The following is a 26,821-nucleotide window of genomic DNA, read 5'->3' as shown; positions in this document are numbered from 1 at the left end:
TGTGATCCACCACCCAATTTCAAATTGACATGGCTTCCTTGCACAGAGTCTTGGATGTGGTGCCCCCCTGCTTGTTGATATAAAACATAGCAGTTGAATTGTCTATAAGGATTAGTACAGATCTGTTCCTCACCACATCTGAGAATGACATTAAGGCATAATGAATTGCTTTTAACTCAAATAAATTAATGTGGGACTCCACCTCAAGTTCATCCCATGTTCCATAGGTGTAACGGTCTCCACAGTGTGCCCCCCAACCTGAGTTGGAAGCATCCATGGTGAAGGATACTTCTGATACTGAGTGTCCAAAGGGTACCCCTTCAGACAGGTGTGCATCTACCAACCACCACTGTAATGACCTAATGACTCATCTAGGGATGTTTTATCCTGTGAATCTTTTATCCTGTGAATCCCTTTCATTGTGAAAAACTGAAATGAACCATAGTTGTAGTTCCCTCATCCTTAGTCTAGCAAAAGGGACTACTGCAGTGGTCGATGCCATAAATCCCAAACGGGTTCTTTCTTGTTGACTGGAAATGGCATCTTTGGAACATTCTAACCAGACCTTTTATTTTTTGTATCGTTTCTACAGGCAAGAAAGCTTTGTTCCTGACACCATCGAGGATTGCTCCTTTAAACTGTACCCCCCTCGCAAGGAATAATTTGGACTTTTTCTGGTTAATGAAAAATCCTAATTGTAAACAGGTACGTAGAGTTAACTGGACCTGTTTATGGACATCCTCTTCTGACTGGCCCATAATCAGCCAGTTGTCAAGATAAGAGTAGATACAGCAATTTTTTGTCCTCAAATGTGCAATGACCACTGCCATGCACTTAGTGAAAACATGGGGTGATGTGGATAACCCAAAGGACAGGACACAATACTAATATACTCTCCCTTCATAGGTAAACCTTAAGAATTTCCTATGTGACACGTGGAAGTACACATCCTTCAAATCTTACACAGTGAACCGGCAGTTCGGTGTTATTAGCAGTCAACAATCTAGAGGGCATTGAAGGGGACTTTGATGGAGTAGGAGGTGGTTCAATTATTAGCACCTCCTGCCCAATCCAATCCCCTCCTGGAGATGTTCTGGGAGTCTCCTTCCAAGAAAGATGCTTTCTCTTTCAAGATAGATGTTCTCTTTCTTGGTGGCTCCCCTTCTGATGTTTCCTTGCCAACATCAGGAGTTGAGGTCATGACCGATTCCTTCGACTTCAATCGTCAGATCTAAGTCATCAGCTCCAACTATGCAGGGGATTCCTGACTCCGAAGCAGATGGTCGGGTTCGTGTCAGATCCGAAAGGCTCAACACCTTGAGTGAGACTGACGGGGCTTGGTTCCAAGGTGTTTTCGACCCCGATGGGCTGGGTCTTGGAACCATGGGGGCTGGTTTGGTCGCCTTGGGTGAGGGGTCCACAGCCATCATGGCTTTCTCCCACAAAGATACCTTCAGTCAACCCACTCTTTCTGCTCGGGCTTTTGGAGTAAAGCTCAGGCAATGTTTACAGGAGTGGGTATTGTGCCCTTCTCCCAGGCAGAATAGACAAAGGGAATGTCCTTTTGTCTTTGCCATTTTTGCATTGCACTTTATGCAGTGTTTGAAAAGAGCCTTTTCTGACATTATAAACACTAATCAATCCAAGATAAGAAGAAAAATACAAAACTACGTATCCAGAACGCAATCAACTAGAACCTCTTGCAACAGTGACAAAAGAGGAACTGAGTGTAGCAGAGGATGCCCCGCCTCCCAAGGAGCTGTTTTCGGCAGGAAACAGCCGCGCGTGCACAGTGGGAGGCGAGGGTGCCCCCTGGTGGTAATGTAAGCTTAAAAAAACCTCCGAATTGGCAGGGCTGTGCGTGTGCAGCCTTGCGTGTGTGGGACTGCACAGGAGATCGAAGATGAACACTGTTGATCATGGGGAGGCATGTGTTTGTGATCACTTCTCCACACAGTCACATTCTGCAGATGAACAGGCAATCATGCAGAGGCAGGGGGCTGGGCCAGCACGTTTGTGCCCACTTAACCTCCCCACGCAGTGCGACAACACACGCAAGGAGGGTTCATCTGTACTGGGCTAGATAGACAAACAGAAGCATGAACAGAGCCATTGTGCATAGAAGGGGAGAAGGCGGCAGTGAGTGCATTAGCCCCACCTCTACCCATGAACAAGTACATTGGCCCAACCATCCACAGCAAACATACGTTTGCTGCATGTGGCACAATGCCTGATCAGGAATATTTGAAAAGTAGCATTCCCAGTCATGGAGATGGAGGCTATATATGTACAGCTTGTACATGCTTAGGTGCTGAGCCCATATATAGCAGACATGTATACATGGGAAATGGGACCAGCGCACTCAGTTATGGGAATGGGATGGGCTAGTGGACTCACTCATGTTCCCCCTTAAGACACAGAGGCTGGATCCACACATGCACACAGCTAAACAAAGAGATACTTGGGTGCTATTAGTATTTCATCATTTTACCTGTCTGTATCCCACCATGATCATTCTAACCAGAACAATGTTGATGTGAACTCCCAGTGACTCATCATGGTAAATTTCATCTACCTAAGGGAAAAAAAATTACGGACACATATATTAAAATTGTTTATGTAACCATCATTGGATGCAAGGTTCGTTTTTATTTTTACTTAATTCATCCTCACACTAACTGTAAAATTATTACCCCCTATCTCAGTTCTCCATTTGTAAGATGAGAGACTCATCCAAGTCAACCCAAAGATTCCACGACTGGGCTGGGATTTCAACATGACTTGCCTTGGTCCAACTCTTGTTGCAGCAAGAGTGACCCCGGAGAGAAACAATGCTTCAAGAGACTGCTTCAGATACAGAAAACAAGAGCTCCCAGAAAAGACAGCAAGAGATCTTAGAGAAAAATATTCTAGTCACAACAATACAAAATATTCTCACATACGGGTCCTCATTGTAATCGCATTACTATCAAATGCAAAAAAATCAGCTCACAGTGGTTTGCAAATTAGCCTGTTGCACAATAGGTTGGGTAATGTACACAAAGGAAGCATGTAACTTTTCTTTGCCAAAATGATATCCTACTAGGAAACGTCAATCATCTTGACTATATACTCTTCATATACTTTTTGTCACAAAACAGAAAATGCTTTCTTTCATTTCTAAAAGATAGTGGATTATTTCAACGAGGGAACCCAAGTTAGTTCATTAATTAGTTGTTGGAATTATTATTTCTGTAGAAAACAGAATCTCTTCCTCAGCCGTAACAGCAAGGAAATATCTAACAGAAATTTGGATGTCTTACTAAATACTCTCAATGGCAACATTTAAACATTACTAAATTTTCCTTCTTTCCTTTTCCTCCATGCCCTTTCCCCACTCTCCTACCCTATATTGCCAGGTGCTGAAGTATGGTCTCTTATAATAAACAGGTCAATCTTCTTGAATAAATAAAATGTACAAGTAAGGGCACAAGTCTAGGTGATGATATCACCAAAAGGAACTGAGAACAGCTGGATTTCCTGTGGAGAATTCATCAGCTATGGAACATCCTACAAGCCTTCAGCGGATACAGTGGCCAGGAAATGGACAGAATTCATCCAGCAAAAAAAGGGGGGGGGAACCGCTCACATCCAAATGCATTTGCACCTTATACAGAAACCGGCATGTCTATTAGTCATTTCAAGATAAAATCCCAAAACCACAAGTCTGAAGCTGGCTAGGAAACCCAATTTAAGGCTTGATTCACCTATGCAACAGAGGGACACTATAGAACTGAGGCCATAGGCTATAGGTGAGAGTCAAGTTTTGAATGGTCTTCCACATTAAAAAAAACACTTTCTCTGCAAATAGAAAACTAGCACAGCAAGGAGAAAGCTTATACAACCTCTTTGTTTACTGGTTTTCTATTTGCAAGGGTTTTTTAAATACAAGGCAGTATTCAAAGTCCTGATCCTTCACCTGTAGTCTACAGTGGAGCAATCCACGCTGCACACTAGCACCTCATTCATACCTCCTACATGCATGAACCAGGCCTCAGCTGGAACTTAACTGGACACAAGAGTTACTTCAGATGATGCGGCAGAGGGGAAACCCTTTCCCTCCCCTGCCCTGCAATGCCTTCCCTTCCACCCAACTCCTGCAGAGCTCCCACTGCTCCCCTGTGTGTGTGTATAGAGATTAGCTGTTCTGGATCAGTGGACATAGCATCTAAAATTAATACAACCTTCCAGTTAGATCAATGCCAGGCAAGTAATTGTTCAACAAGCTTTCCCCAGCTTACCTTTAGGTAATGAGCATATGCCCTCTTTTATCCTCAGACTTTTCTATTCTTAAACACAGGCACATATACATTTATATGAATTCACACATGTAGATCAGCAGAAGGGTTTTTTTCTCAGAGAGAAGAAACAAATGTAATAATTGGCAACTAAACAAGCTAATTTAAATATTTTCCACATATCCAAAACAGAAATATTTTCCTTTTACACAGTCAGAAATGTCCAGATTATGAATAGTTTCAATACTAAGCAAAACCTGAACTCTGATAAACTTCATGTGGAAGGACCTCCAAGGCTAGAGAGGAAACCCACGAAAACTGTGCCTCTTCTCTACCCTTGTATGTTCTTAGGGTACAGTCTGTTAGACAGGCCAGCCAGCCTGCCTGCCATACATGTGAATGTATATTTACGGGATGGGGTGGGGGGAATGGGTAGTAGTGTAGCTTCTTCCTTCACTGTATCTTGGCTACGCTTTGCTTGGGTTGAGTGGTGTTATCAGTGCAGCTGGAACTGAACATTTGGGAACCGACCTTGGGAAACTCAGCTCTGCATCTTTTTCAGGACTTTGGCTGACTTCAACTGACTCTTGTTTGAACTGGGGGAAGAGACTGGAGGTATAACCTCTTGGGGAAGACTTTGCTTTGGCATTCCAGGCAATTACTATGTACCCGTGCACTTCTAGGGAGCAATATCTAATAAAGGCCTCTAACTCATACAACTGTGTTTAATGGAGTGGAGAGTCTGAAGGAATCCCCTAGCCAGGCCTGACACAATCTCAGTGGGTTGAGATGCACAAATCCAGAGATGATCATGCATATGCAGAGGCAGACTTTCACATATTCCTTCCCATCTTGACTGGGAGACACTTATGAAAAAAGTGCTTCATGCATAGTACCTAAAGCTGGATCTCTGAATCCATCAAATGGGGCTGCACAAACAGAGCACTGGATTGGGAACTGCATGTCCAACTCTGAACAGGTTATCAGTATTATCTCTCCCTATTTAGAAGGACTGAACCCAGACACACACTGCTCCCATCTATCTGTGAACAAATGATTGACATTGCCTTATCTTACAGAACTGGCCAACAGTTAGACAGATAAAGGCATGCAGGCATCTTCTAAAGAGACATTTGAACAGCCAACAGCTATTTACAGACCTCTCTGGCCCAGGAATTGTAACAGAATGCAAAAAGGAAGCAGTTTCGATGGCCAGTGGGTTCTACAACATCTGTGCTATGTATGTCCACAGCTATACAGATGTTAAGATTCCAGTTGAATCATGACAAGAAGCACACTTGGCAAAAACAAAACAAAAAGCAGAGAACCGTTCTTTTACAACATAATGAATCTGACTACAATCAGAAAGAACATATGGCAAAAAATGCAGCCCAACAAGCTCCTTGCCTTCGGGATGCAAATAATATCTATTTAAGAGGTGTAGAGAGAGCACCAAGCTTGCCAGCACCTCTCTGAACTTGTCAGTCTTGACCTGAAGTGCCTCCAAAAAGTCTTGGCAGCTTACAAACAAAACCTCAGGCAGGCTGGCCTCAGGGTAAATCAAGAAAAAAGGGGAAGAATGAGGGCTGGATGACAGAAGAGAGCAAAACTATGTCTTTAAACCTTACGCAAAGCAAACAAAAGTGGCCTGCCAATTGGTAGCACTGTATTTCCCTCTGCCTTGAAAATGAAACCCCTTCTCTCCATATCTCCAAAGGGACTGTTTGCTGCGCACGCACATGATTTTAATTCAGTCTGAAGCTGCAGGGGTGGGCAGAAGAAATCTTTGCGTTCTCTCACACTCTCTCTAGAAGATACTATGCCCTTCTTCCCCTTTTTTAATGGGAATGATAGAGTTACCCTGCAGCAAAGGATCCTGGAGCAAGCCCAAGCCCCCCTGAGCAGAAGAACAAAATCTTCACAGCTGGCAGAAACGTGCTATGCACTTGTTCATACATACCCCAGAGAACATTTTCATGGCTGGGAGGGAAGAATTAATCTTTCTGCTGCTTCTTACAGAGAGCAGGTCAACATCTGCACATAGCACAGCTCTGATCTATTAATGCTTGTAAACTATCAGACTGAAAGAAAGTAGAATCTGTTTATAAGTATATAAGCATGGTGTTTGCAGAGTATTGATAAGCCTATTGGTTTCGGAATAGTCTTAAGCTTGGAGGTTTCACAAATAATTTTTATCTTCTTAAAAGTATATTATTCATAGACTCAGTCACTCAGAGTAAGTTTCTACACAGATCTTCACTAACAGAATAAACTCCATACATAGATTCACTCAGGCCTTTCCACACAGCTTGCCTGACCTAGATAGATGTCTCTCACACAAATTGACTCAGGCTCACACACAGTTTGCCTGACTTAGAGTCAAGCTACAAAAGACAAATTACACGAGGAGGAGCATGTGAAGGCAGTCGCAATGTTAGCCAGGAAGCTGAGTTTTAAAAGAGATCGGAAGGCTTTGTTAATTTCCCCTCTCTACAAAGCCAGGGAGATCACTGCTCAGAGGGTTTGTTAATTTCCTCTTTGCTTCCCAAAGGCTCTGTCAGTTTCACCTCCCCTTCTAAGACACACGAGAAAATAAACAATGCTCTATGGCATTATAACCCCCCTCTCCTCCCCAAACCCAACCCTCTCCCGTCTCTACCCCCCAAATCCCCAGGAATTTCCCAACCCACAGCTGGCAACCCTAAGGATGACAGAGACTGTGGAACTGGCTACAAATATCAATCCTTCAAAGGGCACAAGAGAACTACGTGGATAGAGTTCCCAGATCCCTATACCCTCCCAGCAGGAGAGGGGGGACCCGGGACTTACCTGAAGTTGATGCCTCTCTCACACGGTTTGTGCACGCTCCTAGCAGGGCGTGATGACATCACTTCTGGGAAGTGTTATTATCACACCGGCCACAGGTATGCTCCCATGCTTTGTGCTGGGCCAATTCAGCCTGTTTGGAGCCAAAATTGACCCTAGCAAAACTTGTGAGCACACTTGCGGCTGGTGCAATGATGTTACTTACGGAAGTGACATTGCTTCTTGTTTCTATATTTATATAGATGTGGTATTTTAAATTGTGATATGTAGTATTTTATGTTTTTAATGGTAATAATGGTTTGAATTGTGTAATGTGTTTTAAGCCTTGTTGTGATCTGCCCTGAGCCCGCTGGTGTGGAGAGGGTGGAGTATATATTGAATAAATTAAAAATTAAAATTAAATTGTTGTGCCCTTCCAGGAGCGCATCTGGTGAGTGCTTTCCCGAGTTGCCTGCTGGTGGCGGGCAATCGCTGGGAGGCTTGCCACCTCTTGTCGATTGCCATCAATTGGCAGGCAACAGGACAAACTCCTGGGAGATTGCCCACCTCCGACAGGCGATTAGAAAGCCTATATGTGGAAGAATGTTAGTTTGCTCATTAACAGAACATCATTCAAAAAAGGTGAGTATGCACCCAATTAACTGCACCCAATGAATATTTCAAATAAAACTCAAATCAAAATAGTTTCCTCTGATTTTCATAGCTTAAAACTGGAGCAGCAAATAACAGAGGATGGGCCTAACAAGGTTGGATCCAAGGAAGTACAAGAGGCATACCACTCACAAAACTGATGTTTTCTGTCTTCTGCAGCCCTCCAAACTGCTTCCGAGAGTCAGGGACCCTGGCAGACAGCATGAAAGGCAAAGGAGAGTGCAACTTAAGAGGAAAACCTGTAGAATGTATGGGGACTACCTCCCCCACTTGCACAAGTGGAGGCGCCTTCTACCCAATGTGCTTGAATTCCCCCATTACCTATGATGTAATATGAAAATGAACTTAACAAACATGGATTATGATAGCATCTCTACCACTTCTACCTACACACAGTTTGTTCTATTTCATAAGCACCTTTAAGAAAGATCATGGTGGATGAATGAAAGTTCTCCAAGAAGATATGGTTGGAAAACCAAGACAAAAGAGAGAAACAGACAGAAACAATGCAACAAGTGCCTGAAGAATTTGGCAACAAATGTGCATGTTACACATATTCTTCAGTGATAAACTATTGCTTGATTGGTATAAGGGCACAAAAACAGCAGACAGACAACAGGGAAATTCAACTCTCAAAAGCTCATACCATGGAAATCTAGTTGGCCTTTAAGGTGCTACTGGACCCAAATTTTGCTCTTGTACTACAGACCAACACGACTACCCTCCTGAAATAATAAACCATATACAGCAAGTACACTGGCTAGGGCTGTCAACTCTGGCTTGAGAAATTCATGGAGATTTGGGGACAGAGCCTGGGAACGGCAGAGTTTAGGGAAGGGAGGGACTTCAGCAGGGTATAATTCCATAGAGTCCAAAGCAGCCTTTTCCTCCAAGGGAATTAACCTATGTCATCTGGAGAACTATCCTAATTCCAGGAGACCTCCAGGCCCCAGCTGGAAATTGGCAACCATAACATTGGGGAGGCTAGGGACCCTGCTCTTGTGGGGAAAAGACTGTATATTATAAAGGCGCTTCTGAAGATGCTGCACAAGAAAAGGCCAATATTGTCTCTGCATGATCATGCAAATTATGCTGCAATTGCAGTTTGCCCATTCCCTGAAATTCCCTCACATCCCCAATAGCAAGATACAGGTGGAGACCTGCAAGGACTTGCAGAGGACATCTCATTTCCCCCTCCAAGAGAAGGGATTCCCTTCCCTGCCTCTTGTAGCCCATCTCCCTTTTCCTGCTTCTTCATCTCCTTCCCACCCACCTTTGTCTGCTCCCCTGTCTTCACCTTCCCCAGCTCAGCATCCTTTCCCCCACGGCCCAGTTGCATGATGAGGAACCTGCAAGGACTTGCAGGGGACACTTCATTTTCTTCTTCTATCCCTTCCCTACAAGATTTCCTCTTTTCCTCTGCCTGACAGCCTCCATATGCTCATCTTTCCTTACATCCTTCATTCCAAATCCATTAAACAACTTCTTTTATATACTGTCTTTCTCCACAGTGGGGGCCCAAAGCAGCTTACATCATTCTCCATGCCTTCATATTATCCTGAGAGGTAGGTTAGGCTGAGTGGGTGTGACTGGATCATTCACCCAGTGAGCTTCCACAGCAGAGTAGTGATTGGAACCTGGGCCTCCCAGATCCTACACTACACTGGCTTTTGGCAGAAGGGCTGCTGTCGAACAGTAGCCAGCAGCCAGGGCTGGGCGAATCATGTAAGTCTTGTGGTAGTAAGTTGCCTATTGGTTGCTTCTGGGCCTAGCCCTAATGAGTTCTCTCTCAAAGGCCAAAAGAGCCCTGGAAAAAATTCCTGTCCCCTCCCCTTGCCTTTTATTGACAGAAACCAAGCCTGAAATACTACCTAAACTGTTATGGTTGCCTAGCAATAGCCACCAAGGGCATCTGGTAAGAGCTACAGAAGCTCCTTTTATCATTCTGAAGTTTCTTTTAAAAAAAAGATTTTAGGTTTTTCTGCAAACCTGGGCTTTTTCCAGGTGTGTAGGAAGATCTGTCTTATCTTTCCATGGCTCTAGTCTACGGATTTAAGTATCCTCAGATCAGGGCCACATGGCTAACAGTACATAAAATGTTGTCTACACAAGGGATTATTCACTTTGTTTCCAGTCTGCCTTTCTCACCAAGACTATAGATACAATGCCTAGATGGTTGGGGGAGGGTGGTAATCAGAGAACTTTATGCTGGCCCACTGATTTTAAAATTTAAGCCTGTTTATTTATTTGAAATATTTATAAGCTACCTTCTTACAAACATAGGACTCCCAAGTGTCTAGGAATGTGCTGCAGTGCCACTAGATGACAAAGCACATCACAAAGGGCAAAAAAAAAGTTCTTTTGGAAGAATATGAGTTTGCTGCAATTCATGCTACGACATCTCCATTAGGAAGGCACACATAATGAATGATAACAAAGGGACTTCCTCAGAGCCTCAATGAAACCAAGTTGCAGGTAGGGGTACCTTTGTCAAGGGTTTCCCCCCCCCCTTGCTCTCACAAAAGAAGAGACCCACTCTAATGACGACAACAGCCAGCAATGATAAGTGCAGTAAATGAGAAACCGATGATGAATTCTCCTTGCTTGCCTATAACTTTCTCCCAGCTGTTCCTGAACAGAGCTCCCACTATTTCCAAAGCCAATGTTTGGGCCATCATGAGTAATCGGACTACTTCATTAGTACCAAATGGTAACTGTTACAGATTTGACCCAGACTCATTGCAAGAATATGAAAGGAAGGATTTTCTCCCACTAATCTGATTAGGGTGGCAGGAACTAGCGGGTCCTCTTCATGAAAACCGAGCGTTTTCACCAGACAGCAGCACAGAACGCCTTCTCCCATCCCCCTATCCCACGCAGAGAATCAATGGACAAAGTTTTACCCTTTTCAAGGTCTGAAGGTATAAGTACTGTGAAATTATTATTTCAGTAAGATTTTTTCTCATTTTTTGACAGCACTACGTTCCAAAACACCAAAAGTTAGCAAGTCACCTGAAGTATATTCCAAATTTCTATCCCCCTCCTTCAAGATGGGCACAGACAAATGGAATACAAATCATTGCCCATGAACATCAGGGATTGGAGAGAGACAGAACAAATGGTGGCTTGGTGTAGTGGTTAAGAGCGCAGGACTCTAATCTGGAGAGCTGGGTTTGATTCCCCACTCCTCCACTTGAAGCCAGCTGGGTGACCTTGGGCTAGTCACGGTTCTCTGGAGCTCTCTCAGCCCCACCCACCTCACAGGGTGTTTTCTTGTGGGGATAATAATGACATACTTTGTAAACCGCTCTGAGTGGGCATTAAGTTGTCCTGAAGGATGGTATATAAATAAAACATTAATATTATTGGTTCAGCTCTGCCTATATAGTGGCAAGTGCAGAAAAAGCCAATTTAATCTTTCCTTTGGGACTTTAACACCGAAGGATATACAGAGAGAGAGAGAGAGAGAGACACGTGTGCACATGCATGTGTGTGTGTGAGAGAGAAATCATATGGCACAAAAGCTCAGCAGAAGAGTATTTCTCCTGGCCTGAATGACAAATGAAACATAACATCTACTCGAGAAGATGCTGGTGTGCAAACAAAGGGGGAAGAAGGACATAAGGATTGTGCTGACCACAGAGGTGCCTCCCCTTGAGGGGAGCAGTGTTATCAATAGCTTCTGCTCTTCAGAGAGGCAGTGGTACCACTCATGAAGCTGGCAGCCTTCTATACCTGCCTCACAAGTCTCAGTACTCTGAGCTGCAACAGTGCTTGCCTACCCAGCACAGTATCAAACGTGGGACAAGGTCGCTCGTATTTCCTGGGGTGACACCATAAAAAGGTCCAGTTGATGGACTGATCCCTCAGGTGCAGAAGAAGACCCAGAGCTGAGCGCTGGCCTGGCCTAACCCAACCATACAACCCTCTTCTTGGGCTGAAATAAGGAAGCTGCCATACCAAGCAAAACGATCTGGCAAGTTGCCATTCAGCACATGTACCAGGGGTTGCTTAAACTGGTCTAAAATCATGTGCATACATAGGTTTCTAGAAAAATATTAGCACTGAACTTTTCAATATTTTATTTATTTTTTTATGTCAGCTTGTCCATGTATCCACGGACTTACTTCATTACATCCCTCCTCTGCCCGCTTTACTCTAACCCGAGGGCCAAATTTTGGGCAGGAATCTTATCCGGACTAAAGCCACACTCACTGGGGGAGAAAATCTCATTCTTGTTATCCAACACAGATGCTTACACGTCCTATAGATTTTCATTATTTGCCCTTGCTGCAGAGAACATACGCTCCAAAGTGGCAATGCGAAGGGAGGCTACCTAGACAACTGTTCTTTTTATTATTCCTATTGTACTGAGCTTTTATTCATATTATAAAACTGATTTCTGGTTTTACATCTTATTCTTTGTGTTGGTCTATTGCTCGTATATAATTCGTACCCCTCACTGTTGAGGGTTTTGTAATCTTGTAACAGCCCAAAGCTATATACAATAAATCAATTATTGACATGTCAGTTTGTTTGCCTTTCTCACGGAGACTCAAGGCAGATTACACAGTGCAAGTCAATACAGTCAATATAAAAGACATTACAACAAACATGTAATGATGAGTATAGACACGCAAATTTGCAAAGATTTAAAAACCAGCAGAAATCCAATACAGAACTGAAGAAATGTTGGAACAGAGCATAAGCAATTCAACGACTACATATTAAATAACAAAGTAACTACCCAGTAGGATCATACTTCTAGCAATAGTAGTGAAGTCTCCCTCAAAGTTTACAGCAACAGTAGTAAAATCTATGCTCCCTCCTTTATTAATGGGTTCCCTAACCCTATTTGCTGATGGGTCTCTTGAGACCACAGTGCAGCCCTCCTATCTGAGTAAAAAGCCCTCTTGAATAATTCAGTTTTGCATCATTTGCAGACAGCCAGAGTGGGAGCTTTCCTGACCTCTTCAGGTAGGGCAGGCTGTTCCATAAAAATGCACATGTACGGGCAGCTGTTGATTTTGCCCATGTGCAGGGTGGTACCTGAAGAAGGCCCTGCTGCCATGGTGGAATATAGGGAGAGAGGCAATCCCATAGGTATAATAGACCAAAGCCATGAAGAGCTTTGTAGGTGATGCCAATATCTGAATTAGGCTCAGTAACTGATAAGTAGAATGGGAGTAATATTCATGAACCTCCTAGCTCCAGGTAATAGCCAGACTGCAGCGTTCTGCACCAACGGGAGTCTCTGAGTTAACAGAGGGGACACCTATGTACAATGCATTTCAGTAGCCAAGCCTCAATGTTACCATGGTATATCAATATATTTCCGGGACATAAGGAAATGTTAAACATGCACTTATATATAGTATTTCCCATGTTGGACACTAGCAATAACGTTCAGAAATTAGGATGTACAAGTGGGGACCTGCAAGGACTTGCAGGAGGAATCTCATTTTCCCCCTCCCCACCCCATGTCCTTTTTTCCTTCCCAGCCCCCCATAGCCTCTCCCTTTTTCCTGCTTCCCCTCACCTTTGTCTGCCCCCCCCATCTTCACACTCCCCCCCCCCCCAGCATATGGCTATGGGGATATATATATATATCAAGTTTCCTGTGTGAAATAGGAAAATCTAGTTGCAAATGATTGCTAAAGTGCATTATCCAACATGTGTGAAAGCTGCCTATGTTGTGGTTTCAATACCATTGTGAATACATAGTCCAGCAGTGGTTCATGGAGAGCCACTTATGCAGTTACCATCAATCTAAAGAGTCGCATGACTATTCTGTATCCTGTGTGCCAGCTACCAAACACACAGATACTTAATCAATATTAAATATAACCTTTCAAATTACCAAAATATGTCTAAGCATGTAGGGCTATCTCTCCTTGGACCTTAGCTAGCCTCTTCTGTATCTCGGCTGAGGGAGAAGGGCTTCCCTCTCTGCCTTTCTGCTCTCGTCTCAGCATGAGGGATAGTAACTCAGGCAAGAGACTAAGTGGCCAAGGTTCCTGGAGGAGATCTGGACGGCTGTGGGGAAAGAAGAGTAAAACCACCCCTGTGGTCAGAGCAGTCTTTTCCCAAGTGGCTGCCATAGTGCTGGGATGATAGCACAGAGGCTGCAGAAACCCGATAGAAGTGGCTGAAGTAGATGGGCCCTTCCATCCCAGGCACAAGGCCTGTAGCCCAAGAAGACACACAGTTCGCCCCTCTCGCCCGTTCCTCCAGTAGCAGCTGTATTGAGGTGCAAACCATAAGCCCTATCAGATAATGCCTTGGAACATGAGGCAAGTGCCACACTGGGGAAGAGTGCTCAGAAGACTTGCCAAAGAGCCACATGAGGCTCCCAGGCTACTGATGGACTATCACATTGCAACAGTAACGGACCATCCACAAATTTTCGCATGTATTTCTTATTACATGTGTATTGAAATATCTTTGAAATTGATTGTGCTGACCCATGATGTGTCATACGCACTGAGTCTCAGTGAGAAAGGTGGACTGTAAATAATGTTAATAAATGAATTAATTTTGAGCAAATACCTGGTAGGAAAAACAGCTTTTAATGCTAATGAATTTTTAAACTATTTTACAAAAAAGCATCCTTCATACAAAGCAACTAAAAACCTTATTCTCTGAACTTTCACCTTTGTTTTCTGTACTCAACAAAGGTACCTTTAAAAAAAATTCATTTGCCTGGGTTTGCAACATGGAGAGGTTCTCTGATTGGCCCCAAGAGTTTAAGGAACATTATTTTTCAGAAAGCCTACTACAGGAATCTCCTTGAAGAAACAACAACAAAAGTGTCCTGTCGGTGGGCTCTAAGTTCATGGCTCACATATCCCCTTTTAACAAGGAGCTGTAACGAAAATCCAAAGACTTTCTATGCACATTTGGCTCTCACATGAACCCTGCCTTGCTCTCTATTCTTTATTCATGCGGCAATCTCTGATCATTGTGCCCAAGCTACCAGTTCATCAAATCCTTTCTTCGTAGGATCTGACAATAGCCTAACCAAGACTCCCCTCTTCAGCCTGGCCTTGAACTAATAGGATTAGTGTTCATTTGTGTGGTCTTGGTCAGGTTGTGATTTATAGCTGCTGGCATGGTCCCTTGTGTACTCCTTCCCGATGAACACCATCTTGCTCCCTCCAGGTCACCCTTTCCAGAAAAGCACAGGGCATTCTACGTAAGCATGCATTCACTAATATATTCCCTATTTGACAGACAGACAGACAACAGGATACTTCAGTGTAAAGTTCACCTCCTAGCTTGCTCTCCATATGACCTCAGTCTTCTCTGTTCAATGGCTGAGGTTTCCCCCCCGCTTTTCTGTTATTTGCATATATAACAGTTAATATTTAGAAAGTACTTGAGTATTCAAACCACTTTATTAGTTTTCCATTTGAGAACATGATTTCAAGCAAGGCAGCTTGCAACAGATCACGCTAAAATTCATTCCTATGTAACCCACAACACAGAAGCTAAAAGCAAAGCTAATCAATTTTCAGCAGCTGCTAAAACGATTAATAAAACTCATTCAGCTCAGACAAATGCCTGTTGGAACAGCAGTTTTCAACAGTCCTTTCAAGTTAAAACTCTGTTATGCCACATTGTGCTTTACTGGAGATAGCTACTGCTGTTTTGCCATATTGCTCTTTTGCTTTATCGTATTGTGTTATTTTTCTTTGTGCTTTTAGACATGTGGGTTTTTTATGGTTTTGCTTTTTATGGTTGCATTGCATTATATTATTTTATAGCATTATTAGCAGGCATTGAATGTTTTATGGAAAGGCTGGATAAAATCTTTTAAATAAATAAGCAAGCTGGCATGATACATTTATTTAGGGAGGGGGGTGCTGGCCTGGATGCTACCACTGAGAAGGCCCTGACCCTCTTAGCCAATGTAACTAGCAAACAAGGGACTCAGTATGAAGATGATTCTGCCAACTTTACTGTGCACAGGGGCTCATAAGGGAGGAGATGCCCCTCAAGATATCCTGGGCATGGTGCACGACTAATGACTAAGTAATAAGCAAAGCAGCTGCATGTTGGACTAGCTGAAGTTTCTGAAAGATCTTCAAGGGTAATTCCACATCTCATATCTACAAGTAATCCTTACAACAACCCTGTAAGGAATGACAGTATCATTATCATCCATACGCTACAGATAAGGCATTAAGGTTGACCTAACAGTGGCCGAATACATAGTCACCTAATGAGTTCATGGCAAAGGCAGGATTTGAACCAGGAACTTCCTGGCACATAGAACAGTCTCTCACCCACTATGCTTCACTAATTGTCTATAACTGTCTTTCCCATTTGGACTAGGATCTGGGAGACCCAGGTTCAAAATCCCCACTCTGCCATGGAAGTTCACTGGATGACCTTGGACCAATCACACATGCTCAGCCTCACAGGGTTGTTGTGAGGATAAATGGTGGAGAGGAGAAGGACATAAGTCACCTTGGATCCTAACTGGAGAGAAAGGCAGGTTATAAATCAAGTGAATAAATTAAACCCCCTTCATTTTTTCCGGCCTCATGTGAATTTAAAAGTCTCTCTCACCCTAATCTTTAGTAGTGAAGACAGACTTGTCCAATTTTAAAGAAGGCTGCTTGGGAAATCATTCAGGCCCCAGCACCTTTTGAAGTGCCATGGCCTCAAGCTGACGTCATGGCATAGTGGGAGTCCAGCTGGGAGAGAGCCTCTCAAAGGTCACCAGCAATGATGGATAACTCGCAGGAGAGGCCATTAAACGGTGGGTGTTGCCTACTGAGTGCTGGGAGAATTGACAAGCCTGAAAACGGAAAGCATCAAAACCAGAAGCAGGGAACAAAGGGGAAGGCCTGCTTGAAAGCTGACGGAGGAAATAATGCTTTGGTAAACTATTCTGTTTTGCATCTTACCCAAAGAGGTCAGGTTTCCCCCCTTTTATTGATCCTTTCTTTTAGCTCATTAAGCTCACCAATGGGTCCTTTTTCCATCTGAAAAGGCAGCTGCCCCTCTTTCAGTTCTCTCCCCACAGCATCCTGAACAGTGACACAGTGAAAAGCATTCCCTGCTGAGTATAAACCATGAAATGGGGTTGAAAATAAAGCTTTTGATTAAGCCTGACAATTCTGAGCTTCTCATGCCATCATCCACACACACACACCCACTTAAAAAAATGACATCATCCATGACACCAGGGAAGCAAAGGAAAAGCCGCAGCCAGGAAGTAGAAGCTGCCAGGGAGCAGAAGCCACATCTCTGCTCCACAACCTGGGCTGCTTTAACCGTCAATATTATATATTTGAGACATGTTTATATTTTCAGTTTCTTATATGTTATTTGAGTATACGAACAGATTTCAAGTGGCCACTTTTACACATTTAGATGTTTATGCAGGCAAAAAAAAGCCTTGATGTGCCATCCTACAAGTCTCTCCATCAGATGTCAATTCTTTCTAACAGCCTTTCAGAAAGAGCACAAGCAGGTAGACTTGGAACTTCAATTCTAACCAAAACAAAAATCACCCACTCAATATCAATAATCTGTTCTAGTCCTTTCTGTTCTTTGCAATGATTCTTCTGCTTTTTAGAATAATTTCAGGCAAACTCATTTGTTGCAGATCGCTTCAAACAATTTTTTATTATATATCCAGAGGTCTAACATTGCAATCCTGAGAGTACTTTCTTGGGAGAAAGCTTCATTGAATAGATTTGAGCAGAATTTCGAGTAGACCTGCTCAGGATTGCTCTCTAAATGTTGTTGAGAATCATCTAGTCTTTCAGCATCTCAGTTTGATGATGAAAAGCACAATAAGGATAGAGGCTGCCTAAAACCTGTAGCAAGATCCTGAAATGACAACTCTGATTTAAAGAACTAGAAAACCCATTAAACCCAGCCACCAGTCAAACTTTTTGATCAAGAATCAAACTTCATTTGTAAAATATTTCTGCGCAATTCCCTGATTCATCTGCACATTCTTCTTGGAATCTGACGGGGGTGTGTGGAAACTTTCTACTCTTCTGCATGCCTGCATTAAGCATATCCCTCTTCCCTTCTCATACACTTGTTATTTTCCCTTCCAGAGCTACGACACACACCCTCCAGAAACTCCCAGCACAGGCACGCAATATATGCACCCATCTGTCTTCTTTCCACTACTTTACGGGGTCTTTCTTTCATAATCACCACAATGCTGTCAGCCAATTGCTTGAAAATTTTCAAAGAAAATACAAATAATCTACAGCCTGTCCAATGTTCTAACATATGAACTGAAATACCTCATCTTAACTCCACATATTTCAATCAGTAACCTACATACTGGCCTAAAATTGTGGTGTGGCGAGGGCTTATATCCAGGATAGCACGGCACAGTCACAGCTGCCTAACTCTCTCTTAAAATTATCAGTTTCCACTTGGGGCAAGATATTTTCCCCCCATCCCCAAGTAAGATCATTACAAAGACTTACCATGCTCATGCTAGTTAATATCTATAGGGAGACATGCTGCTACAGTGCAAGAAAAAAACAATATGCAATGGCAAAGAAGATATTTTCTAATATCAGCCAACTTCCCCTCCATCTTGAACTACCCTATAATATTTCTCCATTTTGGTGACCTACCCTCCTAGAATTCCAAGAAAGGAACCCTTATCTCTGTACTCCAAACAGAAAAGCAGCCAATCGGAGGGGCAAAAGAGCATTGGGAAGAATTCAGGGGCCATCTGGTGCCCAGACTCTGCATCCTACTTACTTCTATCATTCAAAAGGAAGGAAGGAAGGAAGGAAGGAAGGAAGGAAGGAAGGAAGGAAGGAAGGAAGGAAGGAAAATCAGATGAGGGGGAACAGATTCAGATTTTGAAAAAATGTCAGAAGGTATTTAGATGCCACAAGTGGAGCAGAGCAAATATTCTCAAAAATTAAGAGAAAAACCAGTGGTCTTCTTCATTCTGTAGAACTCAGGGAGCATCTCTTATGGTGTCACTCCTTTGTTAATAAAAGAGAAAAAATACAAGTTCCCTTGAGCAATCAGGATGCTAAAAAAAGATGAGATGGTTTTTAAAGGAGCCTGATTGCTTGGAGTATGCAGGAGATGTTCAGACAGAGGGGAGAGAAATTTTCCAAAAAAACCTGCATATTTATTGAAAAAACAAAGCACCCTCTTCAAGCATTTCCCAACACAAGGCAAAAGCTATTATTGGGACTTCACTGTGCCATTGTGTTAACTGTCTGCTCACTGTTACTATCGGGGGGGGGTGTTGAAAGAGAGGCTTTTATTTTGAGAATGAGCTTTCCAGTCAATGTAGGTTTATATACACCGACTGAAACAAAAGGCATTTTAAGGTTCAGTTCAGAAGTAACATTCCTAATCTCTGAATTGTGGTTTGAAGATCAGAAATGTGCTGCCAACTTCCTCACCTCCCACTCCCTCCTTCCATCTTGTGCACAAAGTCCCACATCTCTTCCATGATTTGCTGTAACCACAGACATCTAAATTCCACACCTCATGCTATGATTTGACCACAGCCTGACAGCATACACATATAAAGAAATCAAAGCATACACACCAGTGGCAAGAAGACTATATCATCAAAACCTGGAGTATTCACACTCACACACAACTCACTTCTCATTCCCATTAGTAACAATTATAACACAACAAAACAAACCGAAAGTGCCTCACTATGTTCATGAGGGTGAGGACATAATTCTGGACATGTTCTTTCCCATGGAACCGCACAACTGAATCATCCACAGCCAGCAGAACCTCTATGTTGTAGTCATCTTTCTTGGCATGGCGTTTCTTTCGTTCTGCTTCACCAAGCTGGTCTTCAATCACATCCAAAGTGTTTGAAAGCTGACCTGGCCTAAAGGCTGGCATTACAAATGTAAAAGAAGATACACAAAGGAATTTTAAAAATCCATCACAAGCACAGCAAAGAAGTTTCCGTTACTATCACTAAAGGTAGCACTAAAGGTAGTTGTCCTGCAAAGCAATAAAAAGGAATATCCCCAATAGACATGGGCACGAAACAGAAAAAGCCCGAAATGAGTTTAGTGTTTTGTCACGATCCATGCATCGCGAATCACAAAACTTCACAAAATTGACACGTTTGCCGAAACGATTCGTTAGTTTCATGATTCATCAGAACCCAGGGCATTTCAATGGCCCCCTTCATACCTGGGGATGTCAAACTCGCAGGGAGACTTCAGCAGGCTCTCCTCCACCCACCCTCCCAGTTTGCAATACCTTGATCAGGAAGGGTGGGAAGAGAAGTGCTGCCAGAGTGCATGACTGAAACAGGGACCGGGAGTTTCTGAATCAGAGGAGGACGAAGGACTGGCCATGGTGGAGCTGGGCTGGGAAGACAGTGAGGGGTGGGGTGGGGTGGAGGAAAAAAGGTACCCTCACCCAGGGACCTTCCCACAGCAAGGCCAAGAGCTGGAAATAAGAGGCTTCTTTCATTCTCTTTAAAGAAGCAGCAGCCAAAAGCACAATCCCAAATCCTTCCACACACTCTCCCACTCTAATCCCAGCAAAACGTTGACATAGATCAGAACAGGAGGTTTGTGGTTGGCTGACAGACCTGCCTAACAGGGTTGGGAGTGGTGAGATTGGTGTGCCCATGGCTACAGAAGGTCCACCTCCTTAGTTGCCTACAGGATTGACCCCCAGCTCCTGGCTGTATAGGGCAGAATGGAAGCTCTCCAGATGGCTAGGAGAGCTGCCAATCAAGGGTAAGTGGGCTATGACTGGGATTTCCAATGGCAACAAAAGGTCTGGGCCCATTGCTGCCGAGGGAATCAATGAATCGGTACCAGCCTGTCTTCAATTACAAATCATTCATGAAGCTAAGGAAACAGGCCAAAAAGTCATAAATTTCATGATAATCGTGACCCCACAAAATGCTGTTTTCCAACACATGAAACAGCCCATTTCGTGATGAAATTTGCTTCGTGTTTCGATTCGTGCCCATGTCTAATCCCCAACCAAGCAAATTACAAAAATTAAGCTCAGATTCCAAGAAGAGAGAGATTGTGACTAGGTCTGCCGTCACCACCACATGTGATTTGACAAAAGATGGGCCCAGGCTTTTGGAATGCAACAACTATTAGAGTTTTGAGGAAGAAACAGTGAGGCACTCAGAAGTAGTTTTGCAGGCTGAATTTGGACAAAGAAATAGGCATAGGGAGAGCCACAAAGATTTTGAGCTAGAGTGTAGTTAGACGGGAAGCAGCCTGAGGAACTGCGAGGTGCGGGGATGTCACATCACTACTTTTGGAAACAGAGGCAGTGTTAAGCAGCTATGCAAACCTGCTGAACGGGTCTAATTGTGCCTTTGATGCTCTGCAGGCATGTGTGTATATAAAACTAATATTACACTGACATCATCAGCTTCCAGTGTTTGCTCATGCAAGGGAAACTAAACTTTTTAGGGAAACTAAACTTTTTACAGTATCACTGCCCCTGGCACACTCACTCGCCGAAGGAATGGCAAGCACTTAATACCAGTTGCGGATTTCAGGGTTTTAGGTTTGCAGACATTTTTTTGCACAAAATTTCATAATCCAGATATACGCAAGAACTCCTTAATGACTGGCAGAGATAGAGACAATATCCTGCATAGAGATCTTCTTTGCCTCTGCCCTGCAGGGAAGTCTGAGGCTTCTTCCATCACAATATGACAGTGAGAGAAAACTGTATTTGCTCAAGGTTACCTGAGAACTCTTAACAAAAAGAAGCCCCGTCCTGTTTGCAACACAGTCACTCATGTCAACTGATGTGCAACATAGTTTTCTTATGCAGCTCAAAAATAAAAGAGGTAAATAATATGCAGTTTCTCCTATAAGAATCACGCTAACGAACACAAGGTTGTGCTTTGCAAGCAAAACTGGAGCCAGTAGCACCTTAAAAGACCAACAAATTTCCCAGGGTATAATGTAAGAGTCCAGATACTCTTCACGGTAGATTGGAGAAAAGTGCATGCAACACTCCAGTATCTACACTGGAGACACTTTTCTGACTCTCTGCTCTGCAGGTATTAAAGGAACGGGCACTGCCTCTGGGTCAAGGGTCGCAATTTCTATCTGCAGCAGGCATGGGAGAAATTAAGAAGACACATGAAATATGCAGTCATATAAACAACATAATATGTAGGCATAGTCCTGCCTTTGTCGTGATGGTCCTTGAACGTTTCTGTTTTCTCTTGCTTGATGGTAGACCTGCGGTAGACCACATGTGCTCTTCCATCCTTTTCCTTCTCCCACTGACCCCGCTCCAAGGGTTCAATAAAAAACTCACCACTGTCTGTTCGAATCAGGCCTGCCTGAAAAACCACAGAAAAGAACAGGAAAATGAAAATAAAGAAATTATGTATTTGTGGTATTTGCAGGGAAATTCGTTACAAAGACCATGAAGGCATTTCCTACCCCAGTCAACTAAACTAAGGGTATTTCTGGCTGAGTCCCTTTCCTTCTGAGATAAAAATACAGCCCCCAGACTGATGGTTTTGCTGATTATCATTTGTAAGGCTGAATACCATGAAGAGCCTAGTTACATCACTGGCTAGTAGAGAGCAGCTATGTTACGGATGTTCTTGTGTTAAGTACTCTAGCATTTAAGCATTATCTTTCTGCTGAAAAATGCAGACGGCTCAATAATTCTGCATGGATCCATATACACAATCAAATTCTCACTTGGAAATAAAGGAATAGCAATCACATCTATCACATTAATTTTAAGCTATTTATTTATTAATTAATTGTTTTAAACATTTCTATACCATCTTTCCATCCACTTCAGGGTTTCCAAGGCAATGAATATTAAAACATTTAAAAATCTGATATTGCCTCCTCAGCATAAGCTTTCCAAATGTATTTTTCAAGATAACACAACACACCACAAACACACACACACACACACAAAACAAACTGCAAAGGTTGTTTATCGGTCACTTAAGCAACTCTCCAGCTATTCTAATTTTTGTTCCTATGGGTGAAGTTTACTCTGTAGTTACCAATATTAATATTACTATGCTGCAGATAAATACAAATTTGTTACTTTTAGAATAGTAAAGGTTATTGCATTCGCTATGAAGAAAAGGACAAAAAAAATCAGCCCAAAATATGGCTTATTATTAGATTAATAGTACCACTCTTGGTCATTTGATATTTTACATGTGATGTACGGTATTTGATATCTGCAGTTAGTTACTACCAGATTGATAGTTTTTGTTGTTGATAAATCTGCAGTACATTATTAGGTTTTAAATTAATACTATTAAATGTTACTATATTATGTAGTATTTCAATCTTTGGAAAATTTATTTATGACATAGATGTATATATATTTTATTTGAAATTATTTACTGTGATGGAATTGTATCATGTACTATGGCTTTTGAGCTAATAAGATAAAATATTTGAATCTACTATCAATATATTAGCAATAATTCATCCCTCTTGAATGTGTAAATTCATCTCATTTGGTGCCGCTTCAGAACTCTTTCCAACTTGCCTATATTTTCTCAACATAAGACTAACAGTGCAGCCCTAAGGAGAGTTATATTCTTTTAAACACATTGGCTTCAATAGACTTTGAAGGGTGCAACCTTATTTAGAATTGTACAGTAAGAGGGCCGCTCCCAGATCCTAAGTCTTCAAAACTGTTTTCAGGTGCTTTCCAAGTTTTAACAGCATCACAGTTCTGATATCCTACAGTTTGAATTGTTCAGCCAGAAGCTACTCTAAACTATTACAGCAATGAACATCCCTAGACAAAGCAGCGGTTGCATAAAACAACAAGAGATGTCAGAAATATTTGAGATGCCAATTGTTAGGAATAAGAACTAAGCAAATCTACACTGAAACAGCGATCCCAGTTATATTCTGAAACTCCATCTAGTTACAGCTTTGGGCAATCGGAAATCAAATCACACACACTGAAGATGGATTTTGGGAAAGGTGATCTTATTGACCTAGTGATCAACTGATTCTACATGCTCACCACCCTCTTTTACGTCATCTATTGGCTAAGAGAAGCTGCTTTTGTAACATGCATCAGCGGCATCCTTTGAAGCTCTGCAACAATCCAGACTATTTTTTTAAGAAATATTTTTTGTCCCCATTAAATCAACAAAACTCTTTGGGAATTTGAAAATAAGATCTGCCATGTTACCATATTTGGTGGTCTCCAGACTATTATACTCCAGTGTTAATCTGTTAGTGTAGCCTTGTCCAAGCATGTCAGTTTGACCACAGTAAGATTTCAACAGTACCAAGTACCTCTGGCCACTGGGCTAGTTTCAGGCTGACTGTACTACCAAAGGTGCAGTCTATACACTGCATTGCCCTACACTGAGTTCACTAGACCAAACTATTTTGCATATCAAGCTTTAAATAGAAGAAGTGTTCCTTGTACCATATTTAAACATTTTTATGAGGAGGTGGATAATAAATATTTTAAAATAACAAACAGCAAAATGAAATATCCATGAACCCATAACAAAATGAGTTGAACTAATTTTAAGGAGTTAATGATAGGATGTTTTTGAGGTCTTTCATTCATGGGGTCGCCATAGGTAGGAGGCAGCTTGATGGCACATAATACACACACAATTGTAAGGATTTTTTATACAGATATCAGGACAATTTCAAATGATCTAACAATATGGTTGCCAACCTCCAGGTGGAGCCACAACTGATCTCCAGACTACAGGTATCAGTCCCCCTGGAGAAAATGGCAATTTTGGAGGGTGGAATCTGTTGCGTTAGATCTCTGTAATGTGCTCTCTCCACTCCCCAAACTCTGCTTCCGAATCTCCAGGAATTTCCCAAGCTGGAGCTGTTAACCCTACCTAAGTAGTACTTACGATCCATGGCATTCACTTTATAAATTTGGCTTCCGTTCCTCTTTACAAAAAAAATTCCATAAATGGATATAGATTTTCTAAAGAAAACCCACACACACACAAAAAATCAACTTAGCCATTTGGAGGAAATATACTTCCTTGCTATCTAAAGCCTAAGAAAAACTAGAAGATACTTAAAAGGAGCACAAAATTGGTGGAAAGGCATGTAAAAAAGCTAAGTAACTTACCAAATTCGGTGAATTCTCTCTAGAAATTCTCTGTTCTTGTTTATTTGGAAGTTCCTTGCCCAACTCAATGGGACTCACTTCCTAGTAAACATGCCTGTGATCTGCTGCCCTAATGTTATTGGCTCCACTGGATTTCTTCAGAGAATACAAACATTACCTTTTATGACTTTTGGAAACTCCATGTAACTTCTTACATATATAGACAACATTCTGGAAAGACCAAAATGCAAGCAAGTCTAGACAATTGATGTTAATGATCTGTTGCTTGCTGGGGAATATTTTTTCCATGATTTAATAGTTCCTCTGGACAGATTAAGGCCACGAAACTGCAGGTGGCAGAGGGCCTCTGCTAATGAATGGAATAGAACATTTGGTCCAAAATCTCAAATCAAATGCTATAAAAATCCCTCCAACCTTTGCAACCCCCCAAAAGTCATATTCTATTAATAGGATAACAACATAACAACAACATTCGATTTATATACCGCCCTTTAGGACAACTTAATGCCCACTCAGAGCTGTTTACAAAGGATGCCATTATTATCCCCACAACAAAACACCCTGTGAGGTGGGTGACACCCTGTGAGGTGGGTGTATTATGCATGTGAGCCCTGCCATACACCCACTCCCTTCACATGAGCATGAACTGCCTTCAGACCTACCTTGTCTAATGACCTGAGTCAGACCCACAACCTTTAGTCTTCATTCAGGGAACTTTAATTGGCTCAGAGAACAATCCTAAGCATGGCCGTTTTCACACATCTTACCGGCTCTGGTACGTTGTGCAAAGCTCCCGCAACGACAGTGTCTTCCTGGTGCAATTTCCCAGTTCTCGTGCGAAATCATGCCAGGAAGACGCTGTCCTTGCAGGAGCTTTGCGCAACGTACCAGAGCCGGTAAGATGTGTGAAAACAGCCCATGTCTACTCAGAAGTTGGTCCCATTTATTCAGTGGGGCTTATCTCAATATCAGGGACGCACCTATAAGATTGCTACCATAGCTGACCAAGTTAATTAGAAGGCTGCTCTTCTCATCTGTCCCTTGGAGGTTTCGGATTCTTTTTATGATGTATTTTGATGTTTTGGATTTATTGTGTATTAGCTCATTTTTCTGCAAGCCACCTCAAGTCCTCTTCAGAACAAATAGGAGTAATAAGCTTTTTAAATACATCAGTTTCAGTGGAAGAAAAGTTGTATGTAAAATTATACACATGACCAGTGCACTGTTGCCTATATACTCTTTTACTCATCTGCCCAGGATTCAATCCAGAACTCACCAACCTTTTCTTTAATCAGAGCTACTTCCAAGTAATAAAAATATCCTGATCTCCTCCCCTCTACTACAGGCTACAAAGTTTTGTTCTCTTGTAGAAGCAAAACATGAACTAAGAAGAACACCAGAAATGAAGCTATCAACAAAGTGGCACAGAGAAAAATTCTATGACATAAAAGTTTAACAACAACAACAAATGCCTAGAGCAGATTTTTTTTTTTAAATATCTTTTCCTGAGTCTTATAGGAGATGCACAAGCTAATCGCTGGAAACCCCTGGCCCAGCCCAATGCAGAAAGTCCCATTAATGATTGATAACTGGAGGATCTACAGGGTAGAAGAGGCAGCCAGTAGCACTGGAAACCTAATGGAACTGACAATTCTGTGTTCACACAGACCTTTTTTATTTCACAGTGTTTATCAGTAACTGCTCTATAAAAATATCAGAAATTATATAGAGCGAAACAGAAAACAGCATGTCTAAAACAAGACCAAACAATATTCAACAAACCAAGACAAAACAATATTTTAAATAGCAATAAAAATAATCTCACGCTATTATCTGCCCACGAAATCAGAATTAGCTGTGACAAATTCTACAAAGTTTTTTGCTGATAAAATAGCATGAATATGCCTTGATTTGGATGCTAGTTATAATACGGACAAGGCAGAAGAATGCTTAACACACCATCTGGTCCACTT

At 42.2% G+C, this 26,821-nt stretch overlaps 1 protein-coding gene across 2 annotated transcripts in view; it reads right to left on the bottom strand.

Annotated features, from left to right (window-relative positions):
* The window catches only part of ADAMTS14 (ADAM metallopeptidase with thrombospondin type 1 motif 14), a 95,901-nt gene that overhangs the window by 43,067 nt on the left and 26,013 nt on the right, over positions 1-26,821 (bottom strand). For both annotated transcript variants that reach the window (XM_054983370.1, XM_054983371.1), the window contains exons 3-5: positions 21,921-22,077; positions 19,434-19,624; positions 2,492-2,575 (exon numbers count right to left, since the gene is read on the bottom strand). In XM_054983370.1, the coding sequence (XP_054839345.1) occupies positions 2,492-2,575; positions 19,434-19,624; positions 21,921-22,077 (432 nt within the window). The remainder of the gene's footprint in view (positions 1-2,491; positions 2,576-19,433; positions 19,625-21,920; positions 22,078-26,821) is intronic.

The sequence above is a fragment of the Eublepharis macularius genome, chromosome 6, assembly GCF_028583425.1.
Source record: "Eublepharis macularius isolate TG4126 chromosome 6, MPM_Emac_v1.0, whole genome shotgun sequence".
NCBI classification, from domain to species: domain Eukaryota; kingdom Metazoa; phylum Chordata; class Lepidosauria; order Squamata; family Eublepharidae; genus Eublepharis; species Eublepharis macularius.
This window is presented reverse-complemented; position numbering and strand designations above follow the sequence as displayed.